General features: G+C 40.1%; 1 protein-coding gene across 2 annotated transcripts; it reads left to right on the plus strand.

Annotated features, from left to right (window-relative positions):
* Positions 1 to 1,408: 1,408 nt before the first annotated feature.
* Ppat-Dpck (Bifunctional Phosphopantetheine adenylyltransferase - Dephospho-CoA kinase) lies at positions 1,409 to 3,933 on the plus strand. Of its 2 annotated transcripts, XM_089595594.1 has the most exons (6): positions 1,409 to 1,652; positions 1,712 to 2,576; positions 2,690 to 3,033; positions 3,108 to 3,362; positions 3,434 to 3,616; positions 3,692 to 3,933. In XM_089595594.1, the coding sequence occupies exons 2-6, from the start codon at positions 1,976 to 1,978 to the stop codon at positions 3,875 to 3,877; spliced, it is 1,569 nt and encodes a 522-aa protein (XP_089451720.1). In that variant the 5' UTR covers positions 1,409 to 1,652; positions 1,712 to 1,975; the 3' UTR covers positions 3,878 to 3,933. The 2 variants fall into 2 exon arrangements, with proteins under 2 accessions (XP_089451720.1, XP_014205751.2); XM_014350265.2 differs by having other exon boundaries at positions 1,409 to 2,576.
* The last annotated feature ends 18,297 nt before the right edge of the window (positions 3,934 to 22,230 follow it).

A 22,230-nucleotide genomic window follows, 5' to 3' on the forward strand; every position in this document is an offset into this window, starting at 1 on the left:
AACAATGGTGGTTTGCCGTTTTACTTACGACAGATCACGTCGGGGTCACCAATTGGGGAACCGCTGGGTATGCTCGTGCTTACCCGCGGATAGGAGGGTAGCGCAAGGTTCAAGAAGTTCGACCACACTTGGCTGTATTAAACGTAAAGGTTCATTTGTTAACTAAGTACAGAAATGCGTGTGTTGCTCGCGCAAGCCAAAACCGGACTAATTTGCTGGTCGAGGAGTTGCCAGCTTAACTAGCGGCACATCCCGAGCCTCGATTATGTAGGGGCTTACCCCCACTCTTATACTAGTCGTGCGGTGTAACCGCTTACTGACGACTTCAGTCCTTGCTGAGCTCAAGTCCGAGCCACATATGTCATTTTCTGATTGTAAACAAATGTTTCAAGTGCCAAAAAGAAAAATGGAAATAACAGCTTTACTGCTGGCGGGATTGCGCGGGATCACAGCAAAAATGTCACGAAAAAGAGCAAGTAGACCGACGTTGTCTGCTTTACTGCTGGCGGGATTGCGGATCACATCAGCAGTAAATCGACAGTAGCGCCCCCAACCACGCAACGTTGTCACGTGAGTCACGTCTTACATATGTAACTGCTAGCAGCGATTGCGGATTACATTACACCCATTATCTCTATGTATTGCGCGGCGCAATAGACTTAACACATCCGCTTGTGGGGAAATTCCTATCCTGGTCGCTCTATTGCGCTCTATGTGACTGCAGCCTTATACACCGTGGCTTGCATAGAGATACAAGAATTCTTATTTCTCTGTTCGTTTGCGTGAAAAAGTTCGAAGGTGAATTTTTGTTGCTTTTTGTTTACGCAACCGATTTATGGTAATCGCCAACCCCTTCTGTCAATGCGGAAATGACGTAGAAGACCTCAACCATGTCTTCTGGTCATGCGAACGTTTCAACGTGCAGCGAAGCACCCTTCTGAAATCCCTCTCCAAATTCAAACTCTTCCCCTCATTCACGATCAACTCTTTTCTCTCCTCCCCCTCAGTCAAACTCATAAAAATCCTACATAACTTTTTAGGTGACTGCGAAATTTTTCTCTTATTCTCTACAAACATTCTCACCTACTTGAAACCATCACCATCCTATCGTATTACTCTTAACTGACCTATAATTCTTCACGTTTACACTTCTACCCCCTCCCCCCCCCCAATATATTTACTCATTTGAGATGCCCGGAGCACTCCGGGCGGCCTGGGTACCGCTGGGGCTGGGGCGCGTATCTGCACTTGCGGCCAAAGCTGTAGGTGCGGTCGTGCGCTCCAGCGGCCCGGGGTTGCTCGAGATGCTCTGGACTCCCTAATCGAACAAACCTAATACTTCAAAATTTCTTTCACCGCATGGTGCATGCATGCCGCACAGCCGCACTTCATTGAGCAAGCAGACGATAATAAGTTTTGTTAATGGCCGTTCGGACTAAACCATAGAGGTATACCTCTATGGACTAAACCTAAACGCTACTCGGCTATACTAACACAAAAGTAGCCTCACTGGAGCCACTAACCCCCTCAAGAAGAAGAAGAAGAAGAACCGATTCATGGTGATCGTTTCATTTTTGAAAAATCCTTGAAGCCACCTTAATTAAGCCATAAAGAGAAGTGTGTAGACCGTTACTGATAACGGTTTATTTATTGTACGTAATTATTTATTTAACTGCTACAGATTATTTTCATTAATTGTAAATGCTTTTAGTATTTATAGTCTTTAACATAGAAACGAAGGAAGAGTGAATTTTCTTATCGCAATTACCGTGGATAATATCCTTCACGATTTAATACTTTGTGTAGGAATTCGTTGCATCATATGACATTGATACATATTTGCATTTAGAATTATATCAAGCCGTCGTCACTGAAGTGCTAGTCACTTTGACCCTTATTTAAATATACTTTCGTAAGAGTAACGGAAAACATTAGACTTATAGTAATTTCACTGCTAGAAATAGCTGCTGATACCATGGTCAATACTGGGCTATTAATACTTACTAATCCAGCAAAGGTGGCTAAGCTGTTACCAATCATTAAAAAACATGTTTTAAAAACACTTTATATTCAGTACCTTCCAGATAAAAACATTCTCTATTCTACTTCATACTCCCAGTTACCTTTTAACAAACTGAATGGACCATGTTATTCTCACATTGTTGCAAATATATATGCTTCTGCTTCAAGCTATTCTAACTGCCTGGATGTTAGAGTTTTACTGTTGAGCTTGAAAAATTCTAGTGGATCAACTATACGTACTAAAAGGCCAGTGGAATTGGTTATCTTTGATGAAACCTATAATACTAATGATGTCAATACTTTGATGCAAGATTACTTGGATAATATGTCAATAGATTGTAAATTCTTGATGCTTAATCAGAAAAATCAAGAGTTGAGTTGTGTTAAGAGTAGTACAAACGTACAGAGTTCTGATGGAAAAGTGTACAAGAATGTGGTCTTGGGTGGGACTTTTGACAGATTACACACAGGTCATAAGATTTTTCTGAGTGAAGCCATCCTTCGATGTTCTCACGAATTGACTGTAGGAGTTACAGATTCAAATATGATTCAAAGTAAATAGATTGTTTCATTTAATTTTATTAAATGTAATATCTTAGTGAAAACTATATTCATACTAATAAAATAACAGTAGTAGTGATACTTTGTTTTGTGTTTCAACTATCAGGAAAAATTCTGTGGGAACTAATAGAGCCATGTTCCAAGCGCATTGCATTGTTACAAGATTTTGCAGAAGACGTTGATCCATCGTTAAAATATTACATTGTCCCAATCACTGATATTTATGGTCCAACAAAGGATGATCCTTCTTTTGAACTGATTGTTGTAAGTGAAGAAACAAAGAAAGGTGGTGACTTAATTAACAACAGGAGAACTGAAAATAATTTAAGAAAGTTGGATATTCATGTAGTAAAATTAGCTGAAGATCCTGATCATAATGGACATGAAGAAGTAAAAATAAGCTCAAGTAACAATAGAATGCGTTTATTAGGAACAAGATTGAAACAACCTGTGAATATTTAAAGCACTAATTAAATTAATGTGATTCTCATTTCAAATTTTTAATGGAATTCATCGTATTTTAGAACAGAACAGAAAAACCTATACAACCATATATTATTGGATTAACTGGTGGCATAGCTAGTGGTAAGTCTTCGATAGCAGATAAGTTACAAAAACTAGGAGCAGGGCTCATCAACTGTGATTTCATTGCTCATGCATTGTACGCACCTGGTATGAATTGTTATCATAAAATTATTGATACATTTGGTAATAAGTACTTAAATCAAGATGGTCAAGTCAATAGAAACGCCTTGGGCAGTTTAGTTTTTAATGACAAAGTAAGTATAAATAAAATTCATTTAACCCTATGGATATTAATTAATAATATAACCAATTTGTTGCCTTCCAGAGTGAACTGGAAAAGCTGAATAAAATACTATGGCCAGCTGTTCTTGATGAAGCAAAAAATCAAGTCAACGAACTAAATAAAAAAGGTTTTAAAGTTGTAGTTGTTGAAGCAGCTGTCTTAATTCAAGCTGGTTGGCAGCAAGTTTTCCATGAAATATGGACATGCATAATTCCATACGATGAAGTGAGTTTTGGTTTCTATTTACCAATTTAGATAATATCATTAACTGATTTTTAAAATTACAATTTGTGTCTAAAGGCTGTAAAACGGTTGATGAACAGAAATAATTTAACGAAAGAAGAAGCTGAAAAACGTATTTTGGTTCAGCCTGGTAACATTGAACAAGTAAAAAATGCTCATGTAGTAATTTCAACATTATGGAGTTATGAAGTTACTCAACAACAAGTTGAGAGAGCTTGGAATGAAGTAATAAGAGACTTGTAAAAAACAATTAAAAAGTTATCATTTACGTTAATAATTATAATAATATTAATTTCTTACATCACTTTAGAACTTATTGTACTTTAAATCCAAAACTTGAAACAAATATTTGACCAATGAAAAAAAATTTGTAACAGTAATGAATAAGATCCATTAATTTTGCTATGCAATACAAAAATTATTCATGATAGATATTGTAGTACTGTCGATACCCCACTAATCGTGCGTATCAAACTTAACGCAGCAGAACATAATTGCGAGCTTCGACAATGTAGTGACAACTTTTTTTATTATTATTATTTAAGTTTTAATACGTGAGAATAATCATAACTATGACAGTTATGTTTTATACAATCGTGACATTTTCTGATTGTAAACAAAGTAAAGCAGACGACAGAATGTCGGAAAATGTCACGAAAAAGAGCAAGTAGACGGACGTCGTCTGCTTTACTGCTGGTGAGATTGCGGATCACATCACCAGTAAATCGACAGTAGCGCCCCCAACCACGCAACGTTGTCACGTCGTACATATGTAACTGCTGGCGGCGATTGCGGATTACACCCCAGGCCTGTTTCCGTTTCTGCCCGTGACGAAACGTAACAATAAGACGAGTTCCGTGTAAGTGCGTACAGCACACGCTCGTCAAACCATGATAATCCCGTAAATAACCGGGCGCCCGTGACCGTCCGTCACGGTATTTTGTATGAATAAATCTCGTAAATTTTCGTATGCCCGTGACTAACCATCACGGTTATTTTAGATAAATAGATCCCGTCAATTTCCGTATGCCCATGGCTGTCAATCACAGTAATTTCAGATAAATGAATTCCGTATACCTCCGTAGGCCCGTGGCTGTCCGTCACGGTAATGTTGGATAAAAGAATACTATAAATTTCTGGATGTCCGTGGCTGTCCGTCACGGTAATTTTGTATGAATAAATCCCGTAAATTACCGTATGCCCGTGGCTGTCCGACACGGTAATTTTAGATGAATGAATCCCGTATATTTGCGTACGCCTCTGACTGTCTGTTACGGTAATTTTGTATGAATAAATCCCGTAAATTTCCGTATGCCCGTGGCTGCCCGTCACGGTTATTTTAGACAAGATCCCGTTAATTTCCGTACGCCCATGGCTGTTTGTCACGGTAATTTTGTATGAATAAATCCCGTAAATTCCGTATGCCCGTGGTTGTCCTTTTTCACGTATCATCAATTCATCAGCCCGTGACTGTTCGTATATTAACCGCGTCATGTGTCGGTATTCAGGCTTGGAATCAATGTTAAAAAAGTTTGTGTGGATTTTGGATGGTTTGAGTACTGATATTTGTAACTTTTATCAAATTTTTCTATTGTTTTCATAATTTAGCAACGCTCTTAAATTGCTCCGATAGTTCCGATCGTTTCACATCGTATTGAGATGGCGTTATCGATTATGGTGTTACATCGCTACCTTGATCCTGCTCGGAAATTTAACTAGGCTGGCTCGGTAGTTAGAGGGGGCCTAGGTAGGCCCTAGGTACGTTTTGTTACGGTGGAATTGGTAGCAGTGTGCCGAGATCGTGGCACGATCATCGTGCTGAGAACTCGCGCACACTTGTGCGCAGCCGGCCTCCGATTGGCCGAGCGACTGCGCGTCGTTTGAACGTCCAAAACTCAAAGACACAGCGCTCAAAGCCCGAACACATGAAACCCAAATGCCTAATCCCCAACGACCCAGTGCGCTTACTTGGCCGCACTTTTATTTTATTTATTGGTAAGGTAAATCTCAAGCGGCTAATCCCCAACGACCCAGTGCGCTAACTTGGCCGCACTATCATTTTATTTATTCATAAGAACAATCTCAAGCGGCTAATCCCCAACGACCCAGTGCGCTAACTTGGCCGCACTATCATTTTATTTATTCATAAGAACAATCTCAAGCGGCTAATCCCCAACGACCCAGTGCGCTTACTTGGCCGCACTATCATTTTATTTATTCATAAGAACAATCTCAAGCGGCTAATCCCCAACGACCCAGTGCGCTTACTTGGCCGCACTTTTATTTTGTTTATTGGTAAGGTAAATCTCAAGCGGCTAATCCCCAACGACCGAGTGCGCTTACTTGGCCGCACTATCATTTTATTTATTCATAAGAACAATCTCAAGCGGCTAATCCCCAACGACCCAGTGCGCTTACTTGGCCGCACTATCATTTTATTTATTAATAAGAAAAATCTCATGCGGCTAATCCCCAACGACCCAGTGCGCTTACTTGGCCGCACTTTTATTTTATTTATTAGTAAGGTAAATTTCAAGTGGCTAATCCCCAACGACCCAGTGCGCTTACTTGGCCGCACTATCATTTTATTTATTCATAAGAACAATCTCAAGCGGCTAATCCCCAACGACCCAGTGCGCTTACTTGGCCGCACTTTTATTTTATTTATTAATAAGAAAAATCTCATGCGGCTAATCCCCAACGACCCAGTGCGCTTACTTGGCCGCACTTTTATTTTATTTATTGGTAAGGTAAATTTCAAGCGGCTAATCCCCAACGACCCAGTGCGCTAACTTGGCCGCACTATCATTTTATTTATTCATAAGAACAATCTCAAGTGGCTAATCCCCAACGACCCAGTGCGCTTACTTGGCCGCACTATCATTTTATTTATTGATAAGAACAATCTCAAGCGGCTAATCCCCAACGACCCAGTGCGCTTACTTGGCCGCACTATCATTTTATTTATTGATAAGAAAAATCTCAAGCGGCTAATCCCCAACGACCCAGTGCGCTTACTTGGCCGCACTTTTATTTTATTTATTAATAAGAAAAATCTCATGCGGCTAATCCCCAACGACCCAGTGCGCTTACTTGGCCGCACTTTTATTTTATTTATTGGTAAGGTAAATTTCAAGCGGCTAATCCCCAACGACCCAGTGCGCTAACTTGGCCGCACTATCATTTTATTTATTCATAAGAACAATCTCAAGTGGCTAATCCCCAACGACCCAGTGCGCTTACTTGGCCGCACTATCATTTTATTTATTCATAAGAACAATCTCAAGCGGCTAATCCCCAACGACCCAGTGCGCTTACTTGGCCGCACTTTTATTTTATTTATTAATAAGAAAAATCTCATGCGGCTAATCCCCAACGACCGAGTGCGCTTACTTGGCCGCACTTTTATTTTATTTATTGGTAAGGTAAATTTTAAGCGGCTAATCCCCAACGACCCAGTGCGCTTACTTGGCCGCACTATCATATTATTTATTCATAAGAACAATCTCAAGCGGCTAATCCCCAACGACCGAGTGCGCTTACTTGGCCGCACTATCATTTTATTTATTCATAAGAACAATCTCAAGCGGCTAATCCCCAACGACCCAGTGCGCTTACTTGGCCGCACTTTTATTTTATTTATTGGTAAGGTAAATTTTAAGCGGCTAATCCCCAACGACCCAGTGCGCTTACTTGGCCGCACTATCAATTTATTTATTCATAAGAACAATCTCAAGCGGCTAATCCCCAACGACCCAGTGCGCTTACTTGGCCGCACTTTTATTTTATTTATTAATAAGAAAAATCTCATGCGGCTAATCCCCAACGACCGAGTGCGCTTACTTGGCCGCACTATCATTTTATTTATTCATAAGAACAATCTCAAGCGGCTAATCCCCAACGACCCAGTGCGCTTACTTGGCCGCACTATCATTTTATTTATTCATAAGAACAATCTCAAGCGGCTAATCCCCAACGACCGAGTGCGCTTACTTGGCCGCACTTTTATTTTATTTATTAATAAGAAAAATCTCATGCGGCTAATCCCCAACGACCCAGTGCGCTTACTTGGCCGCACTTTTATTTTATTTATTGGTAAGGTAAATTTTAAGCGGCTAATCCCCAACGACCCAGTGCGCTTACTTGGCCGCACTATCATTTTATTTATTCATAAGAACAATCTCAAGCGGCTAATCCCCAACGACCGAGTGCGCTTACTTGGCCGCACTATCATTTTATTTATTCATAAGAACAATCTCAAGCGGCTAATCCCCAACGACCCAGTGCGCTTACTTGGCCGCACTTTTATTTTATTTATTGGTAAGGTAAATTTTAAGCGGCTAATCCCCAACGACCCAGTGCGCTTACTTGGCCGCACTATCATTTTATTTATTCATAAGAACAATCTCAAGCGGCTAATCCCCAACGACCCAGTGCGCTTACTTGGCCGCACTATCATTTTATTTATTCATAAGAACAATCTCAAGCGGCTAATCCCCAACGACCCAGTGCGCTTACTTGGCCGCACTATCATTTTATTTATTGATAAGAAAAATCTCAAGCGGCTAATCCCCAACGACCCAGTGCGCTTACTTGGCCGCACTTTTATTTTATTTATTAATAAGAAAAATCTCATGCGGCTAATCCCCAACGACCCAGTGCGCTTACTTGGCCGCACTATCATTTTATTTATTGATAAGAACAATCTCAAGCGGCTAATCCCCAACGACCCAGTGCGCTTACTTGGCCGCACTATCATTTTATTTATTGATAAGAACAATCTCAAGCGGCTAATCCCCAACGACCCAGTGCGCTTACTTGGCCGCACTATCATTTTATTTATTGATAAGAACAATCTCAAGCGGCTAATCGCCAACGACCCAGTGCGCTTACTTGGCCGCACTATCATTTTATTTATTGATAAGAAAAATCTCAAGCGGCTAATCCCCAACGACCCAGTGCGCTTACTTGGCCGCACTTTTATTTTATTTATTAATAAGAAAAATCTCATGCGGCTAATCCCCAACGACCGAGTGCGCTTACTTGGCCGCACTATCATTTTATTTATTCATAAGAACAATCTCAAGCGGCTAATCCCCAACGACCGAGTGCGCTTACTTGGCCGCACTATCATTTTATTTATTCATAAGAACAATCTCAAGCGGCTAATCCCCAACGACCCAGTGCGCTTACTTGGCCGCACTTTTATTTTATTTATTGGTAAGGTAAATTTTAAGCGGCTAATCCCCAACGACCCAGTGCGCTTACTTGGCCGCACTATCATTTTATTTATTCATAAGAACAATCTCAAGCGGCTAATCCCCAACGACCGAGTGCGCTTACTTGGCCGCACTATCATTTTATTTATTCATAAGAACAATCTCAAGCGGCTAATCCCCAACGACCCAGTGCGCTTACTTGGCCGCACTTTTATTTTATTTATTGGTAAGGTAAATTTTAAGCGGCTAATCCCCAACGACCCAGTGCGCTTACTTGGCCGCACTATCATTTTATTTATTCATAAGAACAATCTCAAGCGGCTAATCCCCAACGACCCAGTGCGCTTACTTGGCCGCACTTTTATTTTATTTATTAATAAGAAAAATCTCATGCGGCTAATCCCCAACGACCGAGTGCGCTTACTTGGCCGCACTATCATTTTATTTATTCATAAGAACAATCTCAAGCGGCTAATCCCCAACGACCCAGTGCGCTTACTTGGCCGCACTTTTATTTTATTTATTGGTAAGGTAAATCTCAAGCGGCTAATCCCCAACGACCCAGTGCGCTTACTTGGCCGCACTATCATTTTATTTATTCATAAGAACAATCTCAAGCGGCTAATCCCCAACGACCCAGTGCGCTTACTTGGCCGCACTTTTATTTTATTTATTAATAAGAAAAATCTCATGCGGCTAATCCCCAACGACCGAGTGCGCTTACTTGGCCGCACTATCATTATATTTATTGATAAGAACAATCTCAAGCGGCTAATCCCCAACGACCCAGTGCGCTTACTTGGCCGCACTTTTATTTTATTTATTGGTAAGGTAAATTTCAAGCGGCTAATCCCCAACGACCCAGTGCGCTTACTTGGCCGCACTATCATTTTATTTGTTGATAAGAACAATCTCAAGCGGCTAATCCCCAACGACCCAGTGCGCTTACTTGGCCGCACTTTTATTTTATTTATTGGTAAGGTAAATTTCAAGCGGCTAATCCCCAACGACCCAGTGCGCTTACTTGGCCGCACTTTTATTTTATTTATTAATAAGAAAAATCTCATGCGGCTAATCCCCAACGACCCAGTGCGCTTACTTGGCCGCACTATCATTTTATTTATTGATAAGAACAATCTCAAGCGGCTAATCCCCAACGACCCAGTGCGCTAACTTGGCCGCACTATCATTTTATTTATTCATAAGAACAATCTCAAGCGGCTAATCCCCAACGACCCAGTGCGCTTACTTGGCCGCACTATCATTTTATTTATTCATAAGAACAATCTCAAGCGGCTAATCCCCAACGACCCAGTGCGCTTACTTGGCCGCACTATCATTTTATTTATTCATAAGAACAATCTCAAGCGGCTAATCCCCAACGACCCAGTGCGCTTACTTGGCCGCACTATCATTTTATTTATTCATAAGAAAAATCTCATGCGGTTAATCCCCAACGACCCAGTGCGCTTACTTGGCCGCACTATCATTTTATTTATTGATAAGAACAATCTCAAGCGGCTAATCCCCAACGACCCAGTGCGCTTACTTGGCCGCACTATCATTTTATTTATTGATAAGAACAATCTCAAGCGGCTAATCCCCAACGACCCAGTGCGCTTACTTGGCCGCACTATCATTTTATTTATTGATAAGAACAATCTCAAGCGGCTAATCCCCAACGACCCAGTGCGCTTACTTGGCCGCACTATCATTTTATTTATTGATAAGAAAAATCTCAAGCGGCTAATCCCCAACGACCCAGTGCGCTTACTTGGCCGCACTTTTATTTTATTTATTAATAAGAAAAATCTCATGCGGCTAATCCCCAACGACCCAGTGCGCTTACTTGGCCGCACTTTTATTTTATTTATTGGTAAGGTAAATTTCAAGCGGCTAATCCCCAACGACCCAGTGCGCTAACTTGGCCGCACTATCATTTTATTTATTCATAAGAACAATCTCAAGTGGCTAATCCCCAACGACCCAGTGCGCTTACTTGGCCGCACTATCATTTTATTTATTCATAAGAACAATCTCAAGCGGCTAATCCCCAACGACCCAGTGCGCTTACTTGGCCGCACTTTTATTTTATTTATTAATAAGAAAAATCTCATGCGGCTAATCCCCAACGACCGAGTGCGCTTACTTGGCCGCACTATCATTTTATTTATTCATAAGAACAATCTCAAGCGGCTAATCCCCAACGACCCAGTGCGCTTACTTGGCCGCACTTTTATTTTATTTATTGGTAAGGTAAATCTCAAGCGGCTAATCCCCAACGACCCAGTGCGCTTACTTGGCCGCACTATCATTTTATTTATTCATAAGAACAATCTCAAGCGGCTAATCCCCAACGACCCAGTGCGCTTACTTGGCCGCACTATCATTTTATTTATTCATAAGAACAATCTCAAGCGGCTAATCCCCAACGACCCAGTGCGCTTACTTGGCCGCACTTTTATTTTATTTATTAATAAGAAATATCTCATGCGGCTAATCCCCAACGACCGAGTGCGCTTACTTGGCCGCACTATCATTATATTTATTGATAAGAACAATCTCAAGCGGCTAATCCCCAACGACCCAGTGCGCTTACTTGGCCGCACTTTTATTTTATTTATTGGTAAGGTAAATTTCAAGCGGCTAATCCCCAACGACCCAGTGCGCTTACTTGGCCGCACTATCATTTTATTTGTTGATAAGAACAATCTCAAGCGGCTAATCCCCAACGACCCAGTGCGCTTACTTGGCCGCACTTTTACTTTATTTATTGGTAAGGTAAATTTCAAGCGGCTAATCCCCAACGACCCAGTGCGCTTACTTGGCCGCACTATCATTTTATTTGTTGATAAGAACAATCTCAAGTGGCTAATCCCCAACGACCCAGTGCGCTTACTTGGCCGCACTTTTATTTTATTTATTAATAAGAAAAATCTCATGCGGCTAATCCCCAACGACCCAGTGCGCTTACTTGGCCGCACTTTTATTTTATTTATTGGTAAGGTAAATTTCAAGCGGCTAATCCCCAACGACCCAGTGCGCTAACTTGGCCGCACTATCATTTTATTTATTCATAAGAACAATCTCAAGCGGCTAATCCCCAACGACCCAGTGCGCTTACTTGGCCGCACTATCATTTTATTTATTGATAAGAACAATCTCAAGCGGCTAATCCCCAACGACCCAGTGCGCTTACTTGGCCGCACTATCATTTTATTTATTCATAAGAAAAATCTCATGCGGTTAATCCCCAACGACCCAGTGCGCTTACTTGGCCGCACTATCATTTTATTTATTGATAAGAACAATCTCAAGCGGCTAATCCCCAACGACCCAGTGCGCTTACTTGGCCGCACTATCATTTTATTTATTGATAAGAACAATCTCAAGCGGCTAATCCCCAACGACCCAGTGCGCTTACTTGGCCGCACTATCATTTTATTTATTGATAAGAACAATCTCAAGCGGCTAATCCCCAACGACCCAGTGCGCTTACTTGGCCGCACTATCATTTTATTTATTGATAAGAACAATCTCAAGCGGCTAATCCCCAACGACCCAGTGCGCTTACTTGGCCGCACTATCATTTTATTTATTGATAAGAAAAATCTCAAGCGGCTAATCCCCAACGACCCAGTGCGCTTACTTGGCCGCACTTTTATTTTATTTATTAATAAGAAAAATCTCATGCGGCTAATCCCCAACGACCCAGTGCGCTTACTTGGCCGCACTTTTATTTTATTTATTGGTAAGATAAATTTCAAGCGGCTAATCCCCAACGACCCAGTGCGCTAACTTGGCCGCACTATCATTTTATTTATTCATAAGAACAATCTCAAGCGGCTAATCCCCAACGACCCAGTGCGCTTACTTGGCCGCACTATCATTTTATTTATTGATAAGAAAAATCTCATGCGGCTAATCCCCAACGACCCAGTGCGCTTACTTGGCCGCACTATCATTTTATTTATTGATAAGAACAATCTCAAGCGGCTAATCCCCAACGACCCAGTGCGCTTACTTGGCCGCACTTTTATTTTATTTATTGGTAAGGTAAATTTTAAGCGGCTAATCCCCAACGACCCAGTGCGCTTACTTGGCCGCACTTTTATTTTATTTATTGGTAAGGTAAATCTCAAGCGGCTAATCCCCAACGACCCAGTGCGCTAACTTGGCCGCACTATCATTTTATTTATTCATAAGAACAATCTCAAGCGGCTAATCCCCAACGACCCAGTGCGCTTACTTGGCCGCACTATCATTTTATTTGTTGATAAGAACAATCTCAAGCGGCTAATCCCCAACGACCCAGTGCGCTTACTTGGCCGCACTATCATTTTATTTATTGATAAGAAAAATCTCATGCGGCTAATCCCCAACGACCCAGTGCGCTTACTTGGCCGCACTTTTATTTACGTACTCAGCCTAAGTAAATTGAAGCGCTCGCTTGTGTGCGCTTTCATTTATTTGCGAAGTATGTTACATTTCGAGAGCGTATTCTACTGTTAAGTAATTCGAAGTGCTTTCCTTGCCACAGTTTTAGTTATTTATTAATTATTGATCGTTTCAGGGGTTTATCCTAAGAAATTTGAATTTCTCGATTGTGTTCGCTTTCATTTATTAAGTAAATACACTTATTTATATAATGAACTAAACAATTATAATAACTAAATATAAAAAGCCTTATATAATTATAACATACTTTTAGAACTGTTCTTATGTTTGCTTATGTTTCTTTTTGGTTGCTACTTATTTAATTTTCTTCATTATTAGACAGGTTTCCACACCACCGAAGAGGTACTGTCTATGGCGCGTTGGAATTTTTATTGAAACCATTGTTTTTGTTGCCAAAGTGTCTAAAGAATAATAATGTTTTGACATTTTTTGAGAATTTTTAACATGTCATATTTTTAGTTTGAAAAAAAATTTAATTTAGTTTACTCACACATTAGTTTCAACTGTGGACTTCCTTCGCCAAGAGACCTTTTTTTGACTTATTTATCTTATTTCTAATTCTTTGGTAATGTTACTTTAATTTGGTAATAATACTCTTATCCTTAGTCAGTAAAGTTTAAGATCTAGTAATAATTTTCTAATTAAAAAGATCTCTAAGCCCTAAACCACTTAAACTTACTGCAAGAATACTGTTTCTAGTATCAAATCAGAATTTATTGAAACAAAATATATATCTAAGTTAGTCGAAAATTTACTTGGAGTACATATTAGCACTGTTGAATTTATTAAAATGGTTTTCCGTTAATACTAAGTTTTCGCAATTAATATTATACGCCTTTCCGTACGATTTTAAAAAGCATCGCGCATTAAGTAAAGGGATACTAGTTTGATTACTTTTGTCATCCTTAATTTCATTTACAGCAGAAAAAGTTCGCTCAGGTTCCGCGTTTGAGTGAGGTATAGCGAAAATTAATTTAACTAAAGATGTTAACGCAGGATAAAGACATTCGTTTGCCTGATTCTTTAAGTTTATGATTTTACTCCAAAAAGTTTCCGTATCAAAATTCATTAATAAATTTTTTTCCTGCTCGTTAAACTTTGTATGAATATCTTGCCACTCATTAGCAACAGTTTCGGCATCTAAAAATGGAAAATACTTTAAAATAATATTTAAATTTGGATATCGTTGTCGTTCCGTTTCATTTAACACTACTTGTGGATTAAGAAAATCTAAATGTTTGAAAATATCGTCGTTTTGAAGAAAACGCTTTTTGATCTCATGAAAACCGCGAATGTAAAATTTTTTGCAATTACTCCGTAAATTTTCGACTTCCTCTTTTGTTAATTTTTCTTCTATTTCCGAGCATAAGGGTCCTGTATAGATTTTTTCCAAGGACATCAGATTTTCCATTACATCAAAATTTGGTAAAAAGATATCTTCTATTACGTTTACATTTATGAAATTTGTTGCAAGTTGCATTAATAATCTTTTGATGGATTGATTAATCTGGTGTGTTTTATAAGCCTTCGATTGAAAGGCTGCATTAAAAGAGTTAAAGAAATTTAGGTTGAAATGTAAAAAACTTACGTAGGCTTTCACAGTATTATTTTGCAGTAAATTTAAAATTTTTTCCGCGTTCGATTCAGGCCCATTTTTTTCACGCGACAGGCATGTTTTTTCAAAAACTTCTATCGAAAAAAAAGCAATTAAAGCTGGCCACATAGAAAGAAGACGATCATAACATTTAAAAGCTTCGAGCCATCGCGTTCCCGAAAATTTGAGCGCTTTGTTATCAGGCAAATTCAAGTATTCTAAATTTTCCGACAATTCCGCGGTGCGTTTTGGACTAGAGGATAAATAAGAGTACACTGAGCGAGCAAGTTCTTCTATTTCTTTAGGAAGCATACTACAACAATTTTTTGCCACGATCGCGGCCGAGTGACATATACAATTCCGGACAATTAAATTAGGAACATAATCCCGAAGATATTTTTGAAAACTGTTATGTTTGCCGACCATTACACTAGCGTTATCGCACGAAAGAGCAACTATATTTTTAATGTTTATTGAATTATCGTCAAGGAATTTTTTAAACACGCGAAACAACTCTTGTGCACTACCTTTCTGAGCGTCGATTTCAATTAATTGCAAAAGTTGTTGGACAACAGAATTTTTTTGCGGTGAAAAATATTGTACACAAACACAAAGCAATTTTTTATTACTAATGTCGGTGCTTTCGTCAATAAGAACCGAGTAATAAGAATTATTTAAAATACTAGTTAAATTTTCAAACTCATTTTTATACAAAACGTTATTAATGACTTTTGCACATTTATCTTCTTTCATACGAATATTTTTCACGGCTTGAAAATCCTCGACAAGATTTTTAATAAAAGGAATTAAATTGTTTACTATTCGAACACTGACGGGGTTTTGCGCAATAAACATCGATACGCGCATTTCCAAGGCATGAATTCTATCTTGAAAAGATAGTCCTTCATTAACAACTGTTACAATGGTACCTGAATCGATCGCGGCGTTTAAATTATCGACGTGTGTAAAAGTTGTGCTATGAGCAATCAAGTCACTTTTGCTGAAAAACTTTAAATCTTTTTGACAAGCTTTACAGTAAGCCTTTTGCTTATCGGTCGCGTGCTTTACAAGCCAATCTTTTAATATCGGATCGCGTAACCAGTCTTCCTGGAACAAAATAGCCGACCGTCTTTTTTTCGGTGTTTCAGTTGCGCTTTTCTTCGGTCGCTTGTTGTTGTTAGTAATGTCATCAAGGTTAGAAACAAAAGAACTAAAAAAAATCGCGATAACAAGAGCTAATGTGAAAAAAGAAAAAAATAAAATCATCAACATATTCATGATGATAGACTTTCTGCTAACAACAACAAACAAGTAAAGTAAAGTGCAAAGACTGTCACAACTTAAATAAAAAGGTTACAAAAATTCACGTAAAAGCAGAATCTACAGATGTTGCTACAATTATTTACGAAACACAGTACAACTTCTACTCACACCACGCACGTATGTGTATGTTTTTGACACACTTTTACACAAAAATTAATAAAATACCTTATAAATCCGCATGAAGTTGGAAGAAGCAGTTGCTTTACGAAGACATCCAGGCCAAAGAGAGATATATAGATAGCTGTTTGCGACGCTTTGACGTGTGTTGACAGTTGACACGAGCGCGAGCATGCTTTTGCACGTGCATCGCGAATTCGTTTGTTTCGGCGCGAAATACAATAACTCAAAGTATAAAGGATGATTTTAAAAGAAGAGATTTTAAAAATAGAGATCTTTAAAAATTTTTAATAATTATTGTTCTTCTTGAGATTGTTCTTATTAATAAATGAAATAAAAGTGCGGCCAAGTAAGCGCACTGGGTCGTTGGGGATTAGCCGCTTGAGATTTACCTTACCAATAAATAAAATAAAAGTGCGGCCAAGTAAGCGCACTGGGTCGTTGGGGATTAACCGCATGAGATTTTTCTTATTAATAAATAAAATGATAGTGCGGCCAAGTAAGCGCACTGGGTCGTTGGGGATTAGCCGCTTGAGATTGTTCTTATTAATAAATAAAATAAAAGTGCGGCCAAGTGAGCGCACTGGGTCGTTGGGGATTAGCCGCTTGAGATTGTTCTTATCAACAAATAAAATGATAGTGCGGCCAAGTAAGCGCACTGGGTCGTTGGGGATTAGCCGCTTGAGATTGTTCTTATGAATAAATAAAATGATAGTGCGGCCAAGTAAGCGCACTGGGTCGTTGGGGATTAGCCACTTGAGATTGTTCTTATGAATAAATAAAATGATAGTGCGGCCAAGTTAGCGCACTGGGTCGTTGGGGATTAGCCGCTTGAAATTTACCTTACCAATAAATAAAATAAAAGTGCGGCCAAGTAAGCGCACTGGGTCGTTGGGGATTAGCCGCATGAGATTTTTCTTATTAATAAATAAAATGATAGTGCGGCCAAGTAAGCGCACTGGGTCGTTGGGGATTAGCCGCTTGAGATTGTTCTTATCAATAAATAAAATGATAGTGCGGCCAAGTAAGCGCACTGGGTCGTTAGGGATTAGCCGCTTGAGATTGTTCTTATCAATAAATAAAATGATAGTGCGGCCAAGTAAGCGCACTGGGTCGTTGGGGATTAGCCGCTTGAAATTGTTCTTATGAATAAATAAAATGATAGTGCGGCCAAGTTAGCGCACTGGGTCGTTGGGGATTAGCCGCTTGAGATTTACCTTACCAATAAATAAAATAAAAGTGCGGCCAAGTAAGCGCACTGGGTCGTTGGGGATTAGCCGCATGAGATTTTTCTTATTAATAAATAAAATGATAGTGCGGCCAAGTAAGCGCACTGGGTCGTTGGGGATTAGCCACTTGAGATTGTTCTTATGAATAAATAAAATGATAGTGCGGCCAAGTTAGCGCACTGGGTCGTTGGGGATTAGCCGCTTGAGATTGTTCTTATCAACAAATAAAATGATAGTGCGGCCAAGTAAGCGCACTGGGTCGTTGGGGATTAGCCGCTTGAGATTGTTCTTATGAATAAATAAAATGATAGTGCGGCCAAGTAAGCGCACTGGGTCGTTGGGAATTAGCCACTTGAGATTGTTCTTATGAATAAATAAAATGATAGTGCGGCCAAGTTAGCGCACTGGGTCGTTGGGGATTAGCCGCTTGAAATTTACCTTACCAATAAATAAAATAAAAGTGCGGCCAAGTAAGCGCACTGGGTCGTTGGGGATTAGCCGCATGAGATTTTTCTTATTAATAAATAAAATGATAGTGCGGCCAAGTAAGCGCACTGGGTCGTTGGGGATTAGCCGCTTGAGATTTACCTTACCAATAAATAAAATAAAAGTGCGGCCAAGTAAGCGCACTGGGTCGTTGGGGATTAGCCGCTTGAAATTTACCTTACCAATAAATAAAATAAAAGTGCGGCCAAGTAAGCGCACTGGGTCGTTGGGGATTAGCCGCTTGAGATTGTTCTTATGAATAAATAAAATGATAGTGCGGCCAAGTTAGCGCACTGGGTCGTTGGGGATTAGCCGCTTGAGATTTACCTTACCAATAAATAAAATAAAAGTGCGGCCAAGTAAGCGCACTGGGTCGTTGGGGATTAGCCGCATGAGATTTTTCTTATTAATGAATAAAATGATAGTGCGGCCAAGTAAGCGCACTGGGTCGTTGGGGATTAGCCGCTTGAGATTGTTCTTATGAACAAATAAAATGATAGTGCGGCCAAGTAAGCGCACTGGGTCGTTGGGGATTAGCCGCTTGAGATTGTTCTTATGAATAAATAAAATGATAGTGCGGCCAAGTAAGCGCACTGGGTCGTTGGGGATTAGCCACTTGAGATTGTTCTTATGAATAAATAAAATGATAGTGCGGCCAAGTTAGCGCACTGGGTCGTTGGGGATTAGCCGCTTGAAATTTACCTTACCAATAAATAAAATAAAAGTGCGGCCAAGTAAGCGCACTGGGTCGTTGGGGATTAGCCGCATGAGATTTTTCTTATTAATAAATAAAATGATAGTGCGGCCAAGTAAGCGCACTGGGTCGTTGGGGATTAGCCGCTTGAGATTGTTCTTATCAATAAATAAAATGATAGTGCGGCCAAGTAAGCGCACTGGGTCGTTGGGGATTAGCCGCTTGAGATTGTTCTTATGAATAAATAAAATGATAGTGCGGCCAAGTAAGCGCACTGGGTCGTTAGGGATTAGCCACTTGAGATTGTTCTTATGAATAAATAAAATGATAGTGCGGCCAAGTTAGCGCACTGGGTCGTTGGGGATTAGCCGCTTGAAATTTACCTTACCAATAAATAAAATAAAAGTGCGGCCAAGTAAGCGCACTGGGTCGTTGGGGATTAGCCGCTTGAGATTGTTCTTATGAATAAATAAAATGATAGTGCGGCCAAGTTAGCGCACTGGGTCGTTGGGGATTAGCCGCTTGAAATTTACCTTACCAATAAATAAAATAAAAGTGCGGCCAAGTAAGCGTACTGGGTCGTTGGGGATTAGCCGCATGAGATTTTTCTTATTAATAAATAAAATGATAGTGCGGCCAAGTAAGCGCACTGGGTCGTTGGGGATTAGCCGCTTGAGATTGTTCTTATCAATAAATAAAATGATAGTGCGGCCAAGTAAGCGCACTGGGTCGTTGGGGATTAGCCGCTTGAGATTTACCTTACCAATAAATAAAATAAAAGTGCGGCCAAGTAAGCGCACTGGGTCGTTGGGGATTAGCCGCTTGAAATTTACCTTATTAATAAATAAAATAAAAGTGCGGCCAAGTAAGCGCACTGGGTCGTTGGGGATTAGCCGCTTGAGATTGTTCTTATGAATAAATAAAATGATAGTGCGGCCAAGTTAGCGCACTGGGTCGTTGGGGATTAGCCGCTTGAGATTTACCTTACCAATAAATAAAATAAAAGTGCGGCCAAGTAAGCGCACTGGGTCGTTGGGGATTAGCCGCATGAGATTTTTCTTATGAATAAATAAAATGATAGTGCGGCCAAGTTAGCGCACTGGGTCGTTGGGGATTAGCCGCTTGAGATTGTTCTTATCAACAAATAAAATGATAGTGCGGCCAAGTAAGCGCACTGGGTCGTTGGGGATTAGCCGCTTGAGATTGTTCTTATGAATAAATAAAATGATAGTGCGGCCAAGTAAGCGCACTGGGTCGTTGGGGATTAGCCACTTGAGATTGTTCTTATGAATAAATAAAATGATAGTGCGGCCAAGTTAGCGCACTGGGTCGTTGGGGATTAGCCGCTTGAAATTTACCTTACCAATAAATAAAATAAAAGTGCGGCCAAGTAAGCGCACTGGGTCGTTGGGGATTAGCCGCATGAGATTTTTCTTATTAATAAATAAAATGATAGTGCGGCCAAGTAAGTGCACTGGGTCGTTGGGGATTAGCCGCTTGAGATTGTTCTTATCAATAAATAAAATGATAGTGCGGCCAAGTAAGCGCACTGGGTCGTTGGGGATTAGCCGCTTGAGATTGTTCTTATCAATAAATAAAATGATAGTGCGGCCAAGTAAGCGCACTGGGTCGTTGGGGATTAGCCGCTTGAGATTGTTCTTATGAATAAATAAAATGATAGTGCGGCCAAGTTAGCGCACTGGGTCGTTGGGGATTAGCCGCTTGAAATTTACCTTACCAATAAATAAAATAAAAGTGCGGCCAAGTAAGCGCACTGGGTCGTTGGGGATTAGCCGCATGAGATTTTTCTTATTAATAAATAAAATGATAGTGCGGCCAAGTAAGCGCACTGGGTCGTTGGGGATTAGCCACTTGAGATTGTTCTTATGAATAAATAAAATGATAGTGCGGCCAAGTTAGCGCACTGGGTCGTTGGGGATTAGCCGCTTGAAATTTACCTTACCAATAAATAAAATAAAAGTGCGGCCAAGTAAGCGCACTGGGTCGTTGGGGATTAGCCGCATGAGATTTTTCTTATTAATAAATAAAATGATAGTGCGGCCAAGTAAGCGCACTGGGTCGTTGGGGATTAGCCGCTTGAGATTGTTCTTATCAACAAATAAAATGATAGTGCGGCCAAGTAAGCGCACTGGGTCGTTGGGGATTAGCCGCTTGAGATTGTTCTTATGAATAAATAAAATGATAGTGCGGCCAAGTAAGCGCACTGGGTCGTTGGGGATTAGCCGCTTGAGATTGTTCTTATGAATAAATAAAATAATAGTGCGGCCAAGTAAGCGCACTGGGTCGTTGGGGATTAGCCGCATGAGATTTTTCTTATTAATAAATAAAATGATAGTGCGGCCAAGTAAGCTAACTGGGTCGTTGGGGATTAGCCACTTGAGATTGTTCTTATGAATAAATAAAATGATAGTGCGGCCAAGTAAGCGCACTGGGTCGTTGGGGATTAGCCGCATGAGATTTTTCTTATTAATAAATAAAATAAAAGTGCGGCCAAGTAAGCGCACTGGGTCGTTGGGGATTAGCCGCATGAGATTTTTCTTATTAATAAATAAAATGATAGTGCGGCCAAGTAAGCGCACTGGGTCGTTGGGGATTAGCCGCTTGAGATTGTTCTTATCAACAAATAAAATGATAGTGCGGCCAAGTAAGCGCACTGGGTCGTTGGGGATTAGCCGCTTGAGATTGTTCTTATGAATAAATAAAATGATAGTGCGGCCAAGTTAGCGCACTGGGTCGTTGGGGATTAGCCGCTTGAGATTTACCTTACCAATAAATAAAATAAAAGTGCGGCCAAGTAAGCGCACTGGGTCGTTGGGGATTAGGCATTTGGGTTTCATGTGTTCGGGCTTTGAGCGCTGTGTCTTTGAGTTTTGGACGTTCAAACGACGCGCAGTCGCTCGGCCAATCGGAGGCCGGCTGCGCACAAGTGTGCGCGAGTTCTCAGCACGATCTCGGCACACTGATTGGTAGGGACTAGGTAGGAAGCGTAGCTGGGTATCTTTCATCTCACTCTTTTTTATTATATATGTAAGTATTTTATTATTTATTATATATAGCTGAAGCCACAATGTATATAGGTACAACGTAGCTAATGACAGCCATTTTGGAGCAGTGCATGTAAGATAATTAACTGGCATGTTACGGGTTCTCTGCATTTTTATTGAATAGTTTTTTTTATTTTTTTTTGTTTGTAGAATGAGTGAGACAGTGAAACGATCGTTGTCATTAAGTGAGGATAGAGTCAAGAGATATCGTGCTTTCAAACGTGCAATTGCGGAAGAGGAAGAAGAAGAAACATATGATTGCAATATTCGTGCAAATTACGATGGGTTATTGGGTTATTGGGTCAAAACCAAAATGCTGAGGACTTAGACATTTAAAATATTCTGACAGTTTTATTAAATTGACACTATTTTTTCTCTACTGTATTTTTTTACATTGTAAAAATATCTAAT

This window comes from Copidosoma floridanum, unplaced genomic scaffold (genome assembly GCF_036245765.1).
Source record: "Copidosoma floridanum isolate Cflo_tuat_1 unplaced genomic scaffold, Cflo_Japanese_pri ptg000026l, whole genome shotgun sequence".
Classification (NCBI taxonomy): domain Eukaryota; kingdom Metazoa; phylum Arthropoda; class Insecta; order Hymenoptera; family Encyrtidae; genus Copidosoma; species Copidosoma floridanum.

What these genes read in the sequence shown, in the direction of transcription:
- Ppat-Dpck (XM_014350265.2), top strand. Translation starts at nt 1,976, where the DNA reads ATGGTCAATACTGGGCTATTAATACTTACTAATCCAGCAAAGGTGGCT. An exon ending in GTTTAGTTTTTAATGACAAA is followed by an intron (nt 3,363 to 3,433) that starts GTAAGTATAAAT and finishes GTTGCCTTCCAG; the next exon opens with AGTGAACTGGAAAAGCTGAA. An exon ending in GCATAATTCCATACGATGAA is followed by an intron (nt 3,617 to 3,691) that starts GTGAGTTTTGGT and finishes TTGTGTCTAAAG; the next exon opens with GCTGTAAAACGGTTGATGAA.